The sequence below is a fragment of the Oncorhynchus masou genome, chromosome 3 (genome assembly GCF_036934945.1).
Source record: "Oncorhynchus masou masou isolate Uvic2021 chromosome 3, UVic_Omas_1.1, whole genome shotgun sequence".
Taxonomy (NCBI): Eukaryota; Metazoa; Chordata; class Actinopteri; order Salmoniformes; family Salmonidae; genus Oncorhynchus; species Oncorhynchus masou.
The window spans coordinates 10821616-10837292 of NC_088214.1; the positions used below are offsets into that span (position 1 = coordinate 10821616).

General features: G+C 41.1%; 2 protein-coding genes across 7 annotated transcripts in view; both read left to right on the forward strand.

The window, feature by feature from the left end:
• Positions 1-9939, forward strand: part of LOC135509921 (muscleblind-like protein 1) — a 53033-nt gene extending 43094 nt beyond the window's left edge. For 2 of the 6 annotated variants that reach the window (XM_064930776.1, XM_064930757.1), the window contains 5 exons: positions 301-336; positions 1329-1414; positions 2145-2189; positions 3192-3257; positions 5751-9939. In XM_064930776.1, coding sequence (XP_064786848.1) covers positions 301-336; positions 1329-1414; positions 2145-2189; positions 3192-3248 — 224 coding nt within the window. In that variant the 3' untranslated portion in view covers positions 3249-3257; positions 5751-9939. The remainder of the gene's footprint in view (positions 1-300; positions 337-1328; positions 1415-2144; positions 2190-3191; positions 3258-5750) is intronic. The other 4 variants (XM_064930751.1, XM_064930769.1, XM_064930746.1 and 1 more) reach the window with 3 other exon arrangements.
• Positions 9940-13058: 3119 nt separating this feature from the next.
• On the forward strand, positions 13059-15416 carry LOC135509961 (ras-related protein Rap-2b-like). The gene has a single exon (XM_064930781.1). The coding sequence runs from the start codon at positions 13365-13367 to the stop codon at positions 13911-13913; it is 549 nt and encodes a 182-aa protein (XP_064786853.1). The 5' UTR covers positions 13059-13364; the 3' UTR covers positions 13914-15416.
• Positions 15417-15677: the final 261 nt, after the last annotated feature.

The window sequence follows — 15677 nt, forward strand, 5'->3', positions numbered from 1 at the left end:
GAATCTCCTGATCGCCTAGTTTGGTCTAGATTGGTCAGCACCAGGGTTGGGGTCAATTACATTTAAATTCCAGTCAATTCAGAAAGTAAATCCAACTACACATTTCCCTCAGTATTTCCACTGCTGTCCACTGACTGTGTTACTGAATGCTGTCCAGTTAATTCATTCATGTTATTCTCCTGATCTCTTCCTTCACTCTAACGAATCTTATGATGGGCTGTTTTGATTTCTCTCCCCCCTTTTCCAATCCACTTCCTGTTGCACACTTCCTGTTGCACTGCATGATGGGCATTTGAGCAGGCTCAATATTCTGCATGACCCCCACCACCGGTGTTGGTAGGTTCCAGCATTCCTTCTTCACCAATTAGCTTTCAGCCTCGCCAGTGACTCGCACGCCATCAAAATCTAACTAACCATCACACAGCTAAAAGGTGGCACCTTGGCTTTCTGAAGCGAACCCAGATCGTTTTCTAGCATGACTCCCAATCTGTTTGTGCTGTCTAGACAATGATTATTGATTAGTCGAGACAGCACAAACAGATCTGGTATCTGGCTAATAGTTTAATCGATAATAATGAATCAGTAATCATTAGTATGATCATATCAACATGTAGTTGGATCGGCCTTTGCTTTGATACCTGTCAGCCCTATATATAGCCTTTGACTTCATCAATTCACAAATCATCTCATCGTGGGTGTTGGTGACTTGGGAGTCACAGGGTTGGTTGTGGTATATAACTGACTCATTTGCACATTTCATTTGTCAATGATACTGTATTTAGTCATATCTATAAATGTAAATACTGGAGATAAGTTTTATTCTGTTTCGGGTGTACTACCAAACATGTTACTGTAAATACACCTTGGACCCTAAGCTGTGATTGCTTGACCCTTGACCCTTCTCTGCCCTCTCTGTTGACAACATCAGCTTTTGGCTGGTATAACCTCAATATGCCATCCACAAATGTACCACACTGAATCCCCTATACCCTTTACACCCATGGCTGGATTCCAATCAGATAACTCACTCACTTCCTTCTCTTCTCCCTCATGTCCTTTTCCTCTTCAGATCAGATTGATTGATTGATTAGAAAGGACTGGAGGTGTTCAGGCAATATAGTAACTGCCTTCCCTAACCTTCTTGTTGTCTGCTTCCTATTGCTTACATCTATCCAATCCTCTCAGAGGGAAAGGGAGTGAGTTATTGAATTGGAATGCCCCACCACCCCCTCCTCACCACCAGTCCTTCACATTTGCCTGGTGGCCAATTGGCCATACTCCACTCCTCTGTGTGTTGTTGCTTATATGATTTTCCCTTCTGACAAAAGTACCCATGATGCACGGTGGTACGCCAGCATCTGCAGCCACCACATCTGCCACAAGCGTTCCCTTCGCAACCACCTCAGCCAATCAGGTTTGCTCCTCTACCGCCCCTCTATCTCTTTCTTTTTTTCCCTCTCTCTCTCTCTCTCTCTCTCTCTCTCTCTCTCTCTCTCTCTCTCTCTCTATCTATCTATCTATCTATCTATCTATCTATCTATCTATCTATCTATCTATCTACCTCTACCTATCTATCTACCTATCTACCTATCTACCTATCTACCTATCTACCTATCTACCTATCTACCTATCTACCTATCTACCTATCTACCTATCTACCTATCTACCTATCGACCTACCTACCTACCTACCAACCACCTCTCTCTATTGATATCTCTATCCCCCCTCTCTCTCTATCGATATCTCTATCCCCCCCTCTCTCTATCGATATCTCTATCCCCCCTCTCTCTCTATCGATATCTCTATCCCCCCTCTCTCTCTATCGATATCTCTATCCCCCCCTCTCTCTCTATCGATATCTCTATCCCCCCCTCTCTCTCTATCGATATCTCTATCCCAGGAGATGGGTTTCACTCACGTTGACTTACACTAGTTGTTTCCAGTTCTTAACATTATTAGATGGACCTTTATAGTGTTGGTTGTTAGAACAGGTCATGTGTGATTTTAATGGTCAACTTTTAATGTACTTGTTAAATACAAGTTAAAAATGTTATTCACTTGTCATTCTGGGGAGACATTTACTGTTTGTCGTTATAATGTCTGACATCATGTTAACCGCGATGTTTGTCCTTTCTCCTTTTGAGGACTCTTCCTTATCAAAGTTGACTACCAATGAGTACATGCAATTGGTATGTATGAGGAGGTTCTCTTCTTTTTGTAAAGTATTGTGTACAGCAGTTGTATCTGTGCCACTTGGTTCTTCTGCAGCTGCTTTACATAGAGCATCGCTGTGCCGCATGCAGTCAATGCTACTGCAGTGTCTGAGGAGGCCACGTTTTTCTGCTGCTGACATTCCAAGGCCCTTTAGTGAGGAGACATTACAGTTGAGATGTAGAAGTACACAGTATGTGGTCACATAGGACAAGGGAAAGAATACATACTCAAAAAATATATATGTTTACCTATACTGAGAGTGCAACAAGCTGTAAATGATAGAGAAATTAGATTCAACATTATTATCCCCAAAGAAAATGTGTTTATCCTTAACTACCTGCAGGTTATTTTGGTAGTGCCCAAACGTAATTTTTTTAAAGGAAGTCACCAAATTGGAGGACTTGAGCTTGCATGGGTAGCCACCTCACTACCGACTGACATTTAGTTTCCTTCCCCTCACACACGCCCCGCCAACCCTTCCTTGAGCAGGTGTCAGCGAGCCTATAAAATGTTTGGTTTTATCTAGGTAATGTTGTAACCACATTCTGCCTTATCTTGCTATCTTCATCTTCTTTTGGGTAATGAACTCTGAGATTTGCTTAAAACTGCGGATCAGGGTCCGATGATGTGCATAGGATGTGCATAAGATATGGGATGTGTTTTTGAGGGGCGGGGGGTCAGATGATGTGCATAAGATGTGCATAGGATGTGGGATGTGTTTTTGAGGGGTGGGGGGTGGGGGGGTCAGATGATGTGCATAAGATGTGCATAAGATGTGGGATGTGTTTTTTAGGGGTGGGGGTCAGATGATGTGCATAAGATGTGGGATGTGTTTTTTAGGGGTGAGGGGTCAGATGATGTGCATAAGATGTGCATTATATGTGGGATGTGTTTTTTAGGGTTGGGGAGGGGGTTCCGATGATGTGCATAAGATGTGGGATGTGTTTTTGATTTCTCTGCTCTGTCTCCATCCACAGATTCCAATCATTTCTGCCGATCATCTGAGTAACCACAAGTATCTGACTCAAATGTAGTCAACAACAGTGAGTTTCTATTCATCTCTGTTTCTCTACAGTATGTTTACCTTCCCACCCCGCCAAGAATATCTGAGTGCATTTAGCCAAATTATGTCAGCATTTTTCTCCATGCTTATACATTTAAAGGAGCAATCTGCTCCTTTGACTTTTTCCACATTTTGTTACGTACATTTAAAAATGTTTTTTAAAACTTTTTACATTTACATAAGTATTCAAGTATTCAGACCCTTTACTCAGTACTTTGTTGAAGCACCTTTGGCAGCGATTACAGCATTAAGTCTTCTTGGGTTTGACACTACAAGCTTGGTACACCTGTATTTGGGGGGTTTCTCCCATTCTTCTCTGCAGATCCTCTCAAGCTGTCAGGTTGGATTGGGAGCGTTGCTGCACAGCTATTTTCAGGTCTCTCCAGAGATGTTCGATTGGGTTCAAGTCCGGGCTCTAGCTGGGCCACTCATAGACATTCAGATACTTGTCCCGAAGCCACTCCTGCGTTGTCTTGGCTGTGTGCTTTGGGTCGTTGTCCTGTTGGAAGGTGAACCTTCGCCCCAGTCTGAGGTCCTGAGTTCTCTGGAGCAGGTTTTCATCAAGGATCAGTACTTTGCTCTGTTCACCTTTCTCTCGATCCTGACGAGTCTCCCAGTCCATACCACTGAAAAACATCCCCAAAGCATGATGCTGCCACCACCATGCTTCACCGTAGGGATGGTGCCAGATTTCTTCCAGACATGATGCTGCCACCACCATGCTTCACCGTAGGGATGGTGCCAGATTTCCTCCAGACATGATGCTGCCACCACCATGCTTCACCGTAGGGATGGTGCCAGATTTCCTCCAGACATGATGCTGCCACCACCATGCTTCACCGTAGGGATGGTGCCAGATTTCCTCCAGACATGATGCTGCCACCACCATGCTTCACCGTAGGGATGGTGCCAGATTTCCTCCAGACATGATGCTGCCACCACCATGCTTCACCATAGGGATGGTGCCAGATTTCCTCCAGATGTGACGATTGGCATTCAGGCCAAATAGTTCAATATTGGCTTCATCAGACTAGAGAATCGTGTTACTCATCATCTGAGAGTTTTAGGTGCCTTTTGGCAAACTCCAAGCGGGCTGCGTGTGCCTTTTACTGAGGAGTGGCTTACGTCTGGCTCTCTACCATAAAGGCCTGATTGGTGGAGTGCTGCAGAGATGGTTGTCCTTCTGGAAGGTTCTCCAATCTCCACAGAGGAACTATAGAGCTTTGTTAGAGTGAACCATTGGGTTCTTGGTCACCTCCCTGACCAAGGCCCTTCTCCCCTGATTGCTCAGTCTGGCCGGGCGGCCAGCTCTAGGAAGAGTCTTGGTGGTTCTAAACTTCTTCCATTTAAGAATGATGGAGACCACTGTGTTCTTGGGAACCTTCAATGCTGTAGAAATGTTTTGGTTCCCTTCCCCAGGTCTGTGCCTTGAAACAATCCTGTCTCAGAGCTCTACATTCAAGTCCTTTAACCTCATGGCTTGGTTTTTGCTCTGACATGCACTGTCAACTGTGGGATCTTATATAGACAGGTGTGTGCCTTTCCAAGTCATGTCCGATCAATTCAATTTACCACAGGTGAACTCCAATCAAATCAATGTGTATGTGTCACGCTCGCTATCCTGAAACTCCCTGTCATAAATCGACCAAGGCGCAGCGTGCATGTAGTTCCACATCTTTTAATGAAAGTGAAACCGAAACAACCAAAAAACAAACAGGTAAACAGCAAAGAACGTGACCCAACCGAGGTGCACACAAACACACACGGAGAAATGCAGAAAAGCTATAAAAAAAAATTCGATAAAAAATTGATACTTGGTGGATGGGTTGAAAAAAAGAAAAGAAAAAATGACAAAAAAAATGGTATTTCTGTTTTATTTTTAATACATTTGCACAAATTCTAAAAACCACTTTGTCATTGTGGGGTATTGTGTGTAGATTAATGACATTTTTTATTGATTTAATCTATTTTAGAATAAGGCTGCAACATAACAAAGACGCGGAAAAAGGGAAGGTGTCTTAATATTTTCTGAATGCAGTGTATTTTCTGAATGCAGTGTATTTTCTGAATGCAGTGTATTTTCCGAATGCAGTGTATTTTCTGAATGCAGTGTATTTTCCGAATGCAGTGTATTTTCTGAATGCAGTGTATTTTCCGAATGCAGTGTATTTTCTGAATGCAATGTATTTTCTGAAAGCAGTGTATTTTCCGAATGCAGTGTACGCGTTGGGATTTCAATGAATGATATATACCCATTGAGCTCTGTCTATGAATTTGAGAGTGGTTACATTTCTCCAGCCTCATCCCTCAGATTTTTGACAAAACAGTGGTGGGGTCTCCGCTTTGTTATTGTTTGAACTGCAGATTGCAGCTTTAAGCAACCTTTCAGAGAACAACAATAAGATATTGGAAGGCTAGCTTCATTTGAAAATAATGTATTTTTTAATGTAATTCCTCGCCTCTTGTTTTACAGATCAAGTGAATGGTTGATGGCACCGTCCAAGCCTAAAGAGTTCGGCCTTTATGTAAATAGTGTTCAGAATGTCAAGCAATGGACTGGAGGACCATCGGTCATCATCTCTCAGCCACTCTGGAATGCTGGTCTTGTTACGCATGCAAACATCGGTGTGCTCGGTCGATGCCATGACACACACACACACACACACACACACACACACACACACACACACACACACACACACACACACACACACCCTCGTCCTCCAAGTCAACGTCCAGCTGAGAAGAGGAGTGTCTGTCTGTCCATCTCTGCTGACAGACAGACACTGAGTACATTAACAGTACACCTGTTTGTTCAAACACAAAACCATGGCACTCAAATTATTTTTCATTTGTTTTGCACACACATGAGGTTGAGACCGAGGTGTTGTTGCATCTACCCTGCATAATACAGTGTTGGTACGTTGGTAGACCAAGACAGACTTTTTTATTCGCTTTGTTCTGTTTTTAAATTAATCGACTTAAAACATTTGCAAACGTGACCCTTAAATTTCAATTTAAATCAGAAAGGCACAATACATTTTAACAGGCGAAACGTCAGAGCATGTACAGTTTTCTGTTTTTAATAAGGCTTCTAGTTAAACTAGATACTAAAATGAGGGTCAGAGACATATGAATGTTCTGGGTAAGAAACACACATGTGTACCTTTTGAAAGCACAGCTTTAAGCACCATAGAGGCCATACATCCCAAGCCAGAGTGTTAGTTCAGCAGTGTTATTCTATTTACCTAAGATATGTGTTTTGTATGGCTCAAGTTTTGATTTTTACATAATTTCTTCATTGTGTATTTAAGTAATAAGGCCCGAGGGGGTGTAGTATATGGCCAATATACCACGGCTAAGGGCTGTTGTTAAGCACGACGAAGCGCGGAGTGCCTGGATACAGACCATAGCCGTGGTATATTGTCCATATACCACAACCCCCTGAGGTGCCTTACTGCTGTTATAAACTGGTTACCAACAGAATTAGAGCAGTAAAAATACATGTGTTGTCAAACCCCTGGTATACGGTCTGATATACCATGGCTGTCAGCCAATCAGCATTCAGGGCTCGAACCACCCAGTTTATAATTAAGCAATAAGGCCCTCGGGTGTGTTGTATATGGCTACATACCACTGCTAAGGGCTGTTCTTATGCACAATGTATCACGGAGTGCCTGGATACAGCCCTTAGCCGTGGTATATTGGATATATACCACACACCCCCCAGGTGCCTTATTGGTTTTATAATCTGGTTATCAATGTAATTAGAGCAGTAAAAATAATAAATGTTTCGTCATACCCGTGGTATACGGTCTGATATACCACGGCTGTCAACCAATCAGTATTCAGGGCTGGAACCACCCAGTTTATAATAGTTTTTTAAACATTGTACCATTTGCTTTGTTGTTGGGGTTTGTGTCTCCAGCCTTTTAAGTCCTCAGTCTCCTACATCTAAAAACAGAGGTGTCTTTTCTCTTCTTATCGATCTGTTTTTGTTTCGCCTTTCTTTTTGTGCTTTATTGTTGTGTTAATCAGACAGGCTGAGCTCATGGTGACTGAGGAGGTGTAAGTCCGTAGACTCTAAAGCCTGTTGAAGTGATGTTGGACGTACTAGCTCTGCATCAGGTGTTAATGCCTTGTTCTTAAAGGTGGAGCGATTCTAAAACTGTGTCTGCAGAGAAACACCGTGAAAACATGTGTTGTTAAAGTAAGAAAGTCCGACTTAAATGAGGTCATAAGAAGATTTGGCACTTGGTTGAGTGTTTTTGTGCTTCCCCTACCCCATTACCCCTCTATAGGCTAATTTAACTTTCATTGAGGTAATAATACAAACAAAATCATTGATTTGATATTAATCAAAAAAATAACGAAAATCTTTCCCTTTTTTGGACCTGATTTAATCCGGTTCTGGATACCAAAGCACAGTTCTGCTCATGCACGAAGTGTTACCGAAGTATATGACCAAATTCAGGAAGGTTCAACACAGAATTGGGGGAGCAGAGAATGAATTTCAGAACCCTTGTTTTCACACGCCATTATGTTCTGTGATTTCGTTTGTTGTTTCTGTTTTGGCTGAGATGTAAAATCTCTTTACTGATTGTAATGTACCTAATACCTATTCAATTGTATCTATTGAAGCCTTAGATTACTGGACTGGGTCCCAACCCAATCACATGTACTTTCAATCACCATACAGGCAATGAACACCAATGATATTTTATAGTCCGTACACATACTGCATGTGGTTTTTTCCATTTTTTTCTTTTTCTCAAGTAACAATTTACTCTCTTAAATTTCATTGAACTCATGTGTTATGTATTACTTAAGGATTTGAATATATTTGAATATTTAGTTTGTAGGTTTTTGCCTTATTATATTCTACTTGACAATATTGTTAAATAGCCGTTGTAGACTGAGGTGGTATTACATCCATAACTTTTTTAAACCATATTCATGATTAATAATAATGTGTGGAGTCAGATAAAGTATTCAAATCATTCATGTAGCTGGATGTCTCTTTAGATTGAAGAGGTTCATTATCAATTAATTTTGTTGATCAAAGACCTTTTGATATTGATACAAGGAATGACATTGATTTGATCAGTTGGTAGGTTGCCAAGGCATCAACTCTGGCTGAAAACTAATGTTTCAACTAGCTCTTTTTTCTTTGAGGTCTTGTTTTGAAAATATATTGTGTCGAAATGTAGATTGTCCATGTTTAGGGAAGGAGAAAACAAGTTATTTTCTACTTTATCCATTTCCAAAAAATATATTGTTTTAATATTTCTTAAGATTGCCCTGAATATCAGGCTAAAATGAACAGTGGGATTGATGGGTCTCTGGAGTTGGGTAAATAGTGAGATGAGAGGTGAAGTAGTAGACATTGCCGAATCGGGAAGGTCTGTAATGCTGCAGATGAACGATCTTTAAACTAAGGGACGAAGGTTGACTTTTTGCACTTCTGTATATAGTCAATGAACAGAGAAAAAAACATGTATCATATTGAGATATTATTTTGAATAAAAAATTCTATAATTATAAGGAATTTTGTTAGGTTAATTTAAAACATCTAAACTGAAAGACCAGCTAAACAAATTTGCTTGCAAAAAGAAAAGAAAATCGCACCAGTTTCTCAGCCAATGCACTCAGAAAAAGCTATGTGCTTTTTGACTTCTTTTGTCAGTGGCTTGTAGTTTGCCAGGAAATTCTCAAGGGGAGCATGCCCCCCATGTTCACTCCCACTCCCCTTGTAGTTTATTTTTTATTTTTTTATTTTTACATAAAACAAATATCCTATATTGTCTATATTTCAAATGTTGGACCAGGCCCTTCATACTTGGACCTCTGGTACAATAACTACAATAAATGATATTAGAAACCATATTATATTTTAGTTGATTTGACTGCATGTAAAAGAACACAAATGTAAAACAATATATATAGGTAGATAAGGAAAATTCATATTTTTTAATTTACTAAATAACATCGACATTTGGGGAAAAGAGACTGCAGTCATCAATCACTTGTGATATAACATTTTACCAAGAAACTCCATGAGATCTCAAGAATAAGATGTAATGTAAATGCCAAACCACCCAAGAAATATTGTCTTATCACAGTAATATTAGTCATGTCAACATGGACTCACAGGACAGATACAGCTAATGCTACCAGGTAACTGTGCACTCAGCAGGCGAAGGCTCACCGCCATACTAAATGAATAGGTAAATACTCTTTCAAATGAATGTAACCGTCTTCAGTCAAGGTCATCTTATTTCTGACTCGAGGTCGCTGTATAAGTGCTATTGAACCAAAGCGTCACTTTCTCCAAACCAACCAGTGCTGCTCGGACAGACTTCACTGTCTCTCGGCTTATTAAACCAAGGTCTCTCTTCCCTGCTGGGGGCACACAGACTTCACTGTCTCTCGGCTTATTAAACCAAGGTCTCTCTTCCCTGCTGGGGGCACACAGACTTCACTGCTTATTATGCGTAAGTGATCACTTACATTTTCTTTGCTTATAGTTGCTACAGAATAATGTACTACTCTGCTTTCAGATTTGTTTTATGCACAATTTATTGTTGCCATAAATGACTCTTGCTGTTATGAATTATTAAAAAAAATGAATAAAACTAAAACTGATTTGCTCACGCAACTCATCTATGGTCTCCATGTTTGTCTGTTAACTCTAGTCTATGAAACATTACTTTAAAGAGCATCCAAAACACATCAGAACATGTTCCAAAAAATAACGAGGCACTCTGACATCACATGAAAACAGACAGATTCTGCTTCAAACTCTAGTCTCATTGCCATCTAGTGGACAAATAATTGTCTTCACCCAAATAACACCAGTGAAATTGGACACCCATTTATCAAATAAAATAAAATGTTATTGGTCACATACACATGATTAGCAGATGTTAATGCGAGTGTAGTGAAATGCTTGTGCTTCTAGTTCCGACCATGCAGTAATATCTAACAAGTCTTCAGCAATGGGATGTCTACTCAGCTAATCAAAAGTATTGTAGAATAGTTGAGTCTGCTGTGCTCATGCTGTGCTGGAGCAAACATGCTGCTTGTGGCTGCCAAGTTGTAGATCATGGTTGGTGACTAGCACTGCTTTATGTTATCATACTGTACTGTCTGGTTCATCATAAGAATGGGACATGACGACAACAAAGAAACACAAATTCTGATCTCAACAACAGTTCTGAATTAAGGGCTCCCGGGTGCACTGCATCTAAGTGCTAGAGGTGTCACTTACATACCCTGGCTCAATTCCAGGCTGAATCACAACTAGTTGTGGGAGTCCCATAGGGTGGTGCACAATTGGCCCAGCATTGTCTCTCATTGTCATTGTACTTAACTGACTTGCCTGGTTAAATAAAAACAATTATTGATTTCAAATCCTGCTGAAATGCACTCAAGAGTGTGTGGAAGACTTATGTAGAGCCTACATTGGGCAGGAACCAGCTTTGACTGACAATTAAACTTCCAACTAGGTGAAAAATCTGTCAATGTGCCCTTGAGCAAAGCACTTAACCCTAATTAATCCAGTATATTGCTCTGGATCAGAGTGTCTGCTAAATGATTCAAATGTAATAGTTAAACAATAAAGTGGCACTCCAGTGTTCTTTTCACCTCATTTAACACCTGATTTACTTCACAAAAGGCACATCTCAATAGCTGGTCCAGATATGTCATGACATTGCACAAGTGGAGGAGGGGCAGGGCTTTCCTGTTTTGGATGGATTGCCATCAGACCAACTCATTGAGTGCCCTACTTTTTTAAGTTTGTAGATATGTCTAAATAAACATTTGTGTGTACTTTACTGTATATTTTTTCTTGGGGATATTACTTTTCAATAGGAAACTTAAAAATAGTGGGAAAATGTCAGGACTGTTCACTATTTTGAAGTGAAATAGTTGAAGGAACTATGACCCAAGGCAGTTAGCCTACTTTGAGTGTATGTAGAGCCTACTCTCATACCAGAGAGACAAATAGGACACAGATTCCGCCTCAAACCAGGGGATGGTGACATCACTATCAGTAGGTTCCCTGGGGCATTGGGAACCTGTCTCTCTGGATTCTACACAGATGACTTACACTTCCTGTGTCAGAGAGCTTCAATGATCGTTGTCTGTTCCATTGCTTCCATTATTTCACCTTTATTTAACCAGGTAGGCTAGTTGAGAACACTTTTATTTAACCAGGTAGGCTAGTTGAGAACAAGTTCTCATTTACAACTGTGGCCTGGTCAAGATAAAGCAAAGCAGTGCGACACAAACAACAACACAGAGTTGCACACAGAATAAACAAACGTACAGTCTATAACACAATAGAAAAAAAAGTCTATATACAGTGTGTGCAAATGGCGTGAGGAGGTAAGACAATAAATAGGCCATAGTAGTGAAGTAATTACAATTTAGCAAAATAACACTGGAGTGATGGATGTGCAGATCATGATGTGCAAGTAGAAATACTGGTGTGCAAAAGAGCAGAAAAGTAAATAAAAACAATATGGGGATGAGGTAGTTAGATTGGATGGGCTATTTACAGATGGCTATGTACAGCTGCAGCGATCGGTTAGCTGCTCAGATAGCTGATGTTTAAAGTTAGTGAGAGAGATATAAGTCTCAAACTTCAGCAATTTTTGCAATTCGTTCCAGTCATTGGCAGCAGAGAACTGGAAGGAAAGGTGGCCAAAGTAGGTGTTGGCTTTAGGGATGACCAGTGAGATATACCTGCTGGAGCGCGTGCTATGGGTGGGTGTTGTTATCATGACCAGTGAGCTGAGATAAGGCGGAGCTTTACCTAGCAAAGACTTATAGATGACCTGGAGCCAGTGGGTCTGGAGAAAGAGTAAAGCCCTAGTTTATGGTGATGTTTGTTAAAAGTAATGGATGCCTTGAGAAAATGGCATATTTCATTCAGTCATATATTTACATTTACATTTACATTTAAGTCATTTAGCAGACGCTCTTATCCAGAGCGACTTACAATTTCATAAAGAATATGTCTATAATAAACATACTGTAGGCTCCAACCTACAGTACCAGTCAAACGTTTGGACACACCCACTCATTCAAGGGTTGTTCTTTATTTATTTTTTTACATTTTTTTTTACATTGTAGAATAATAGTGAAGACATCAAAACTATGAAATAACACACATGGAGTCATGTAGTAACCAAAAAGTGTTAAACAAATCAAAATATATTTTATATTTGAGATTCTTCAAAGTAACCACCCTTTGCCTTGATGACAGCTTTGCACAATCTTGGCATTCTCTCAACCAGCTTCATGAGGTAGTCACCTTATGATTACCTCATGTTCCCAAAAATCATTCAAATCGATTTTTCCCCTGTCATAGGTTCCATTTTTTTAATGCACTGAAGTCAGAAGTCTGAGATTTCCAAGTTCCTTATTGTTTTGAATGCGGCACCACTTGTCATGAAAGCACCAAGACACAAGTTTGTCACCCGCTTTCAATGGGCAACATTCAGTTGAATATTAATAGACTTTGCTTTACTGTAATATTACTAAAGCTAGGCCTATAAATGATAAGCCTCCTGACATCGACATCATCATATAAGATAAGTATTGTGGGGACATGTCCTGGACAACACACTTCAAGGCGTCTTGTAACAGTAATTTGTTACAAAGAGCACGGGTCACCTGACTGACACAAGAGTGAGTGACTAATATTTGTATTGAGTAACGTTTTGGGTGACTGCCCCTTTACGAAAACGGAAGTAAGCCTTGGCTCGTGACGTTAGTTGCCTTGCGCCGAGAAACAGTGGGCAGGAAACGACAGGCAGAGAAAGACTAGTTCACGCGTTCCGACACCATGGCACAGTACAAATAACCGAAAATGTGCTCCACGTTATATTACTAATGTTCGGGAACGGCCACAGTCTTCGGCTTCTTAGCAAGACTTTTGGAGACGTTCCTCGAAAGCTTTTCCGCCGAGGGATTTGACAAGTCCCACCCGTGAAAGGTGTCTGCGGTCTAAAAACATCGGGGTGGACCGCGGGTGGTAAGTGGATTCGTATAGAAGGGCTGTCTGCTTTCTGGAGCCATGAGGGAGTATAAAGTGGTTGTGTTGGGCTCGGGCGGCGTGGGTAAATCAGCATTGACGGTCCAGTTTGTGACGGGATCCTTCATTGAGAAATACGACCCCACAATAGAGGATTTCTACCGAAAGGAGATCGAGGTGGACTCGTCGCCCTCTGTTCTGGAGATACTGGACACGGCCGGGACCGAACAGTTCGCCTCCATGCGAGACCTGTACATCAAAAACGGGCAGGGATTTATTTTGGTCTACAGTCTGGTCAACCAGCAGAGCTTCCAAGACATCAAGGCATTGAGGGATCAAATCATCCGAGTGAAAAGATACGAAAGAGTGCCAATGGTATTGGTTGGAAACAAGGTGGACTTGGAAGGCGAGAGGGAGGTCTCTTCCGGGGAAGGCAAGGCGCTGGCTCAGGAGTGGAATTGCCCGTTTATGGAAACTTCTGCAAAAAATAAAGGCTTGGTCGACGAACTGTTCGCAGAAATCGTGAGACAGATGAACTATTCTTCTTTACCCAGCGGTGGAGATCGCTGTTGTTCTTGCGTGCTTCTCTAAGAAAACATGTTTCGTGCAGATGTGAGTGTTTCATCTATGTGAAAACCATCAAACAAGTCCTTTGATAACTTGTTAACAAAATGATACGGTCTCTTTTTTTTTGATTAGGCGGCGGTCAATATAGAAAGCTGCCCACTGTTGTATTATCGCACACACCATCGAGGATGACAACATTCGATATTGATATAGCCTAAAAAGTGTTTACATGACAAAGTACTTGAATGTTTAAGTTTTTAGTTCAATATCAAACAGCTTTGTATTTGACACTTCTCTGGAAACGTGCCTCGATGGGAATGTCTTATTGTGAAACACTGTTGCTTTGTTTTGCTATGATAATATTACGTGGGATTGGATTACTGTTGAGTTGTACTTTTTCACATCTTCTGGGCAGGAGAGATGGATTGGGGGTCTCCCCCCTCTGCTGAACAGGGAGGGTCTGCTTTCTGTGGATTCTGCTGGGCTCAAGGAACAATTGCGCCCCCCCCCCCAAAAAAAAATTGGGAACTCCCTGCAAAAGCTCTTTTTTTCTCTCTCTTTTTTTGGTTCAGTGTCAAATAAACCCCATATGCCAGTCAGTAAACCTGCACTGTTCACAGTCAGTAAACCTGCACTGTTCACAGTCAGTAAACCTGCTCTGTTCACAGTCAGTAAACCTGCTCTGTTCACAGTCAGTAAACCTGCTCTGTTCACAGTCAGTAAACCTGCACTGTTCACTGGAATTAGCTGAAAGCTGAGCATCCTGTTCACATAAGACTAAACATAACAAATAGCTTGAACATCAAGCTGTGGTACATTACCTGTTGAAAAAAAAGCCTACTCAAGACATGGGGCGTATTCATTACGCAGATTCTGTTGCAAAACGGAAGAAAACGGGGGTGACCTACCTGAATTTGTCCAATAGAAACTTGTTTTTCTCTATTTGCTTACATTTGGTTCTTAAACGGTTTCCATAATGAATACGCCCCTGGAATGTGGTGGTTTGTGGTTTTTCTTTGGGACTGGTGATGATGTTGGATTGAATACAAAACTTGCACTTCCCTTGCCAGTGTCACTCTTTACACAAACAAGGACCTTACAGATGTTACTGACATGACATGGAGAATACGCATGACTGGACCCCATGTCAAGTGCCTTCCTAAGAATTACACTTGTCTCCATGTGCCAACCAAGGAGCCCTCTAATCACAACAGTACTTTACAGTTTCAGGTTGATTTCAGTTGGGCTCATAGTGTTACTTTTTGTATTTTTCAGAGAGGAAGTTGAGGTGTAGACCCTCCCCACACACACACACACTGGTACTAATTCACCGAGAATATGAACCCACGCAGATTTATGCTGTGGAGTTCAGAGAAAAGTAAGCCATGTTTGTGTTTTAATTTGACATTTTTATGATTACTTTCTGAAATGTGAAATCCTGATTCAATTGTAATTTTGACCTCAAGTCTATTACTACCCACCTGTCTGGTTTGGAGGACTTTCGAATACAAAAGGCATTTTCTGCAACGTTTTGGTGTGTGCTCTTCATTCTATTGGTGTGGGTGTGTGCTCTTATTAAGACTGTAGGTCCTGTGTAGCTCAGTTGGTAGAGCATGGTGCTTACAACACCAGGGTTGTGGGTTCGATGAGGGCCCAGTATGAAAAAAATAGTATTAAAATGTATGCATTGGTTACTTTCAGTTGCTCTGGATAAATGACTAAAATGTGCAGGCCTAGTACATCTGTAGACCTTACTGTTGCATCATATGGCAGGCCCAGGCCTGGCTC

Excerpts from the sequence above, each read along its gene's own strand:
- LOC135509961 (XM_064930781.1), top strand. The coding sequence starts at position 13,365 with ATGAGGGAGTATAAAGTGGTTGTGTTGGGCTCGGGCGGCGTGGGTAAA.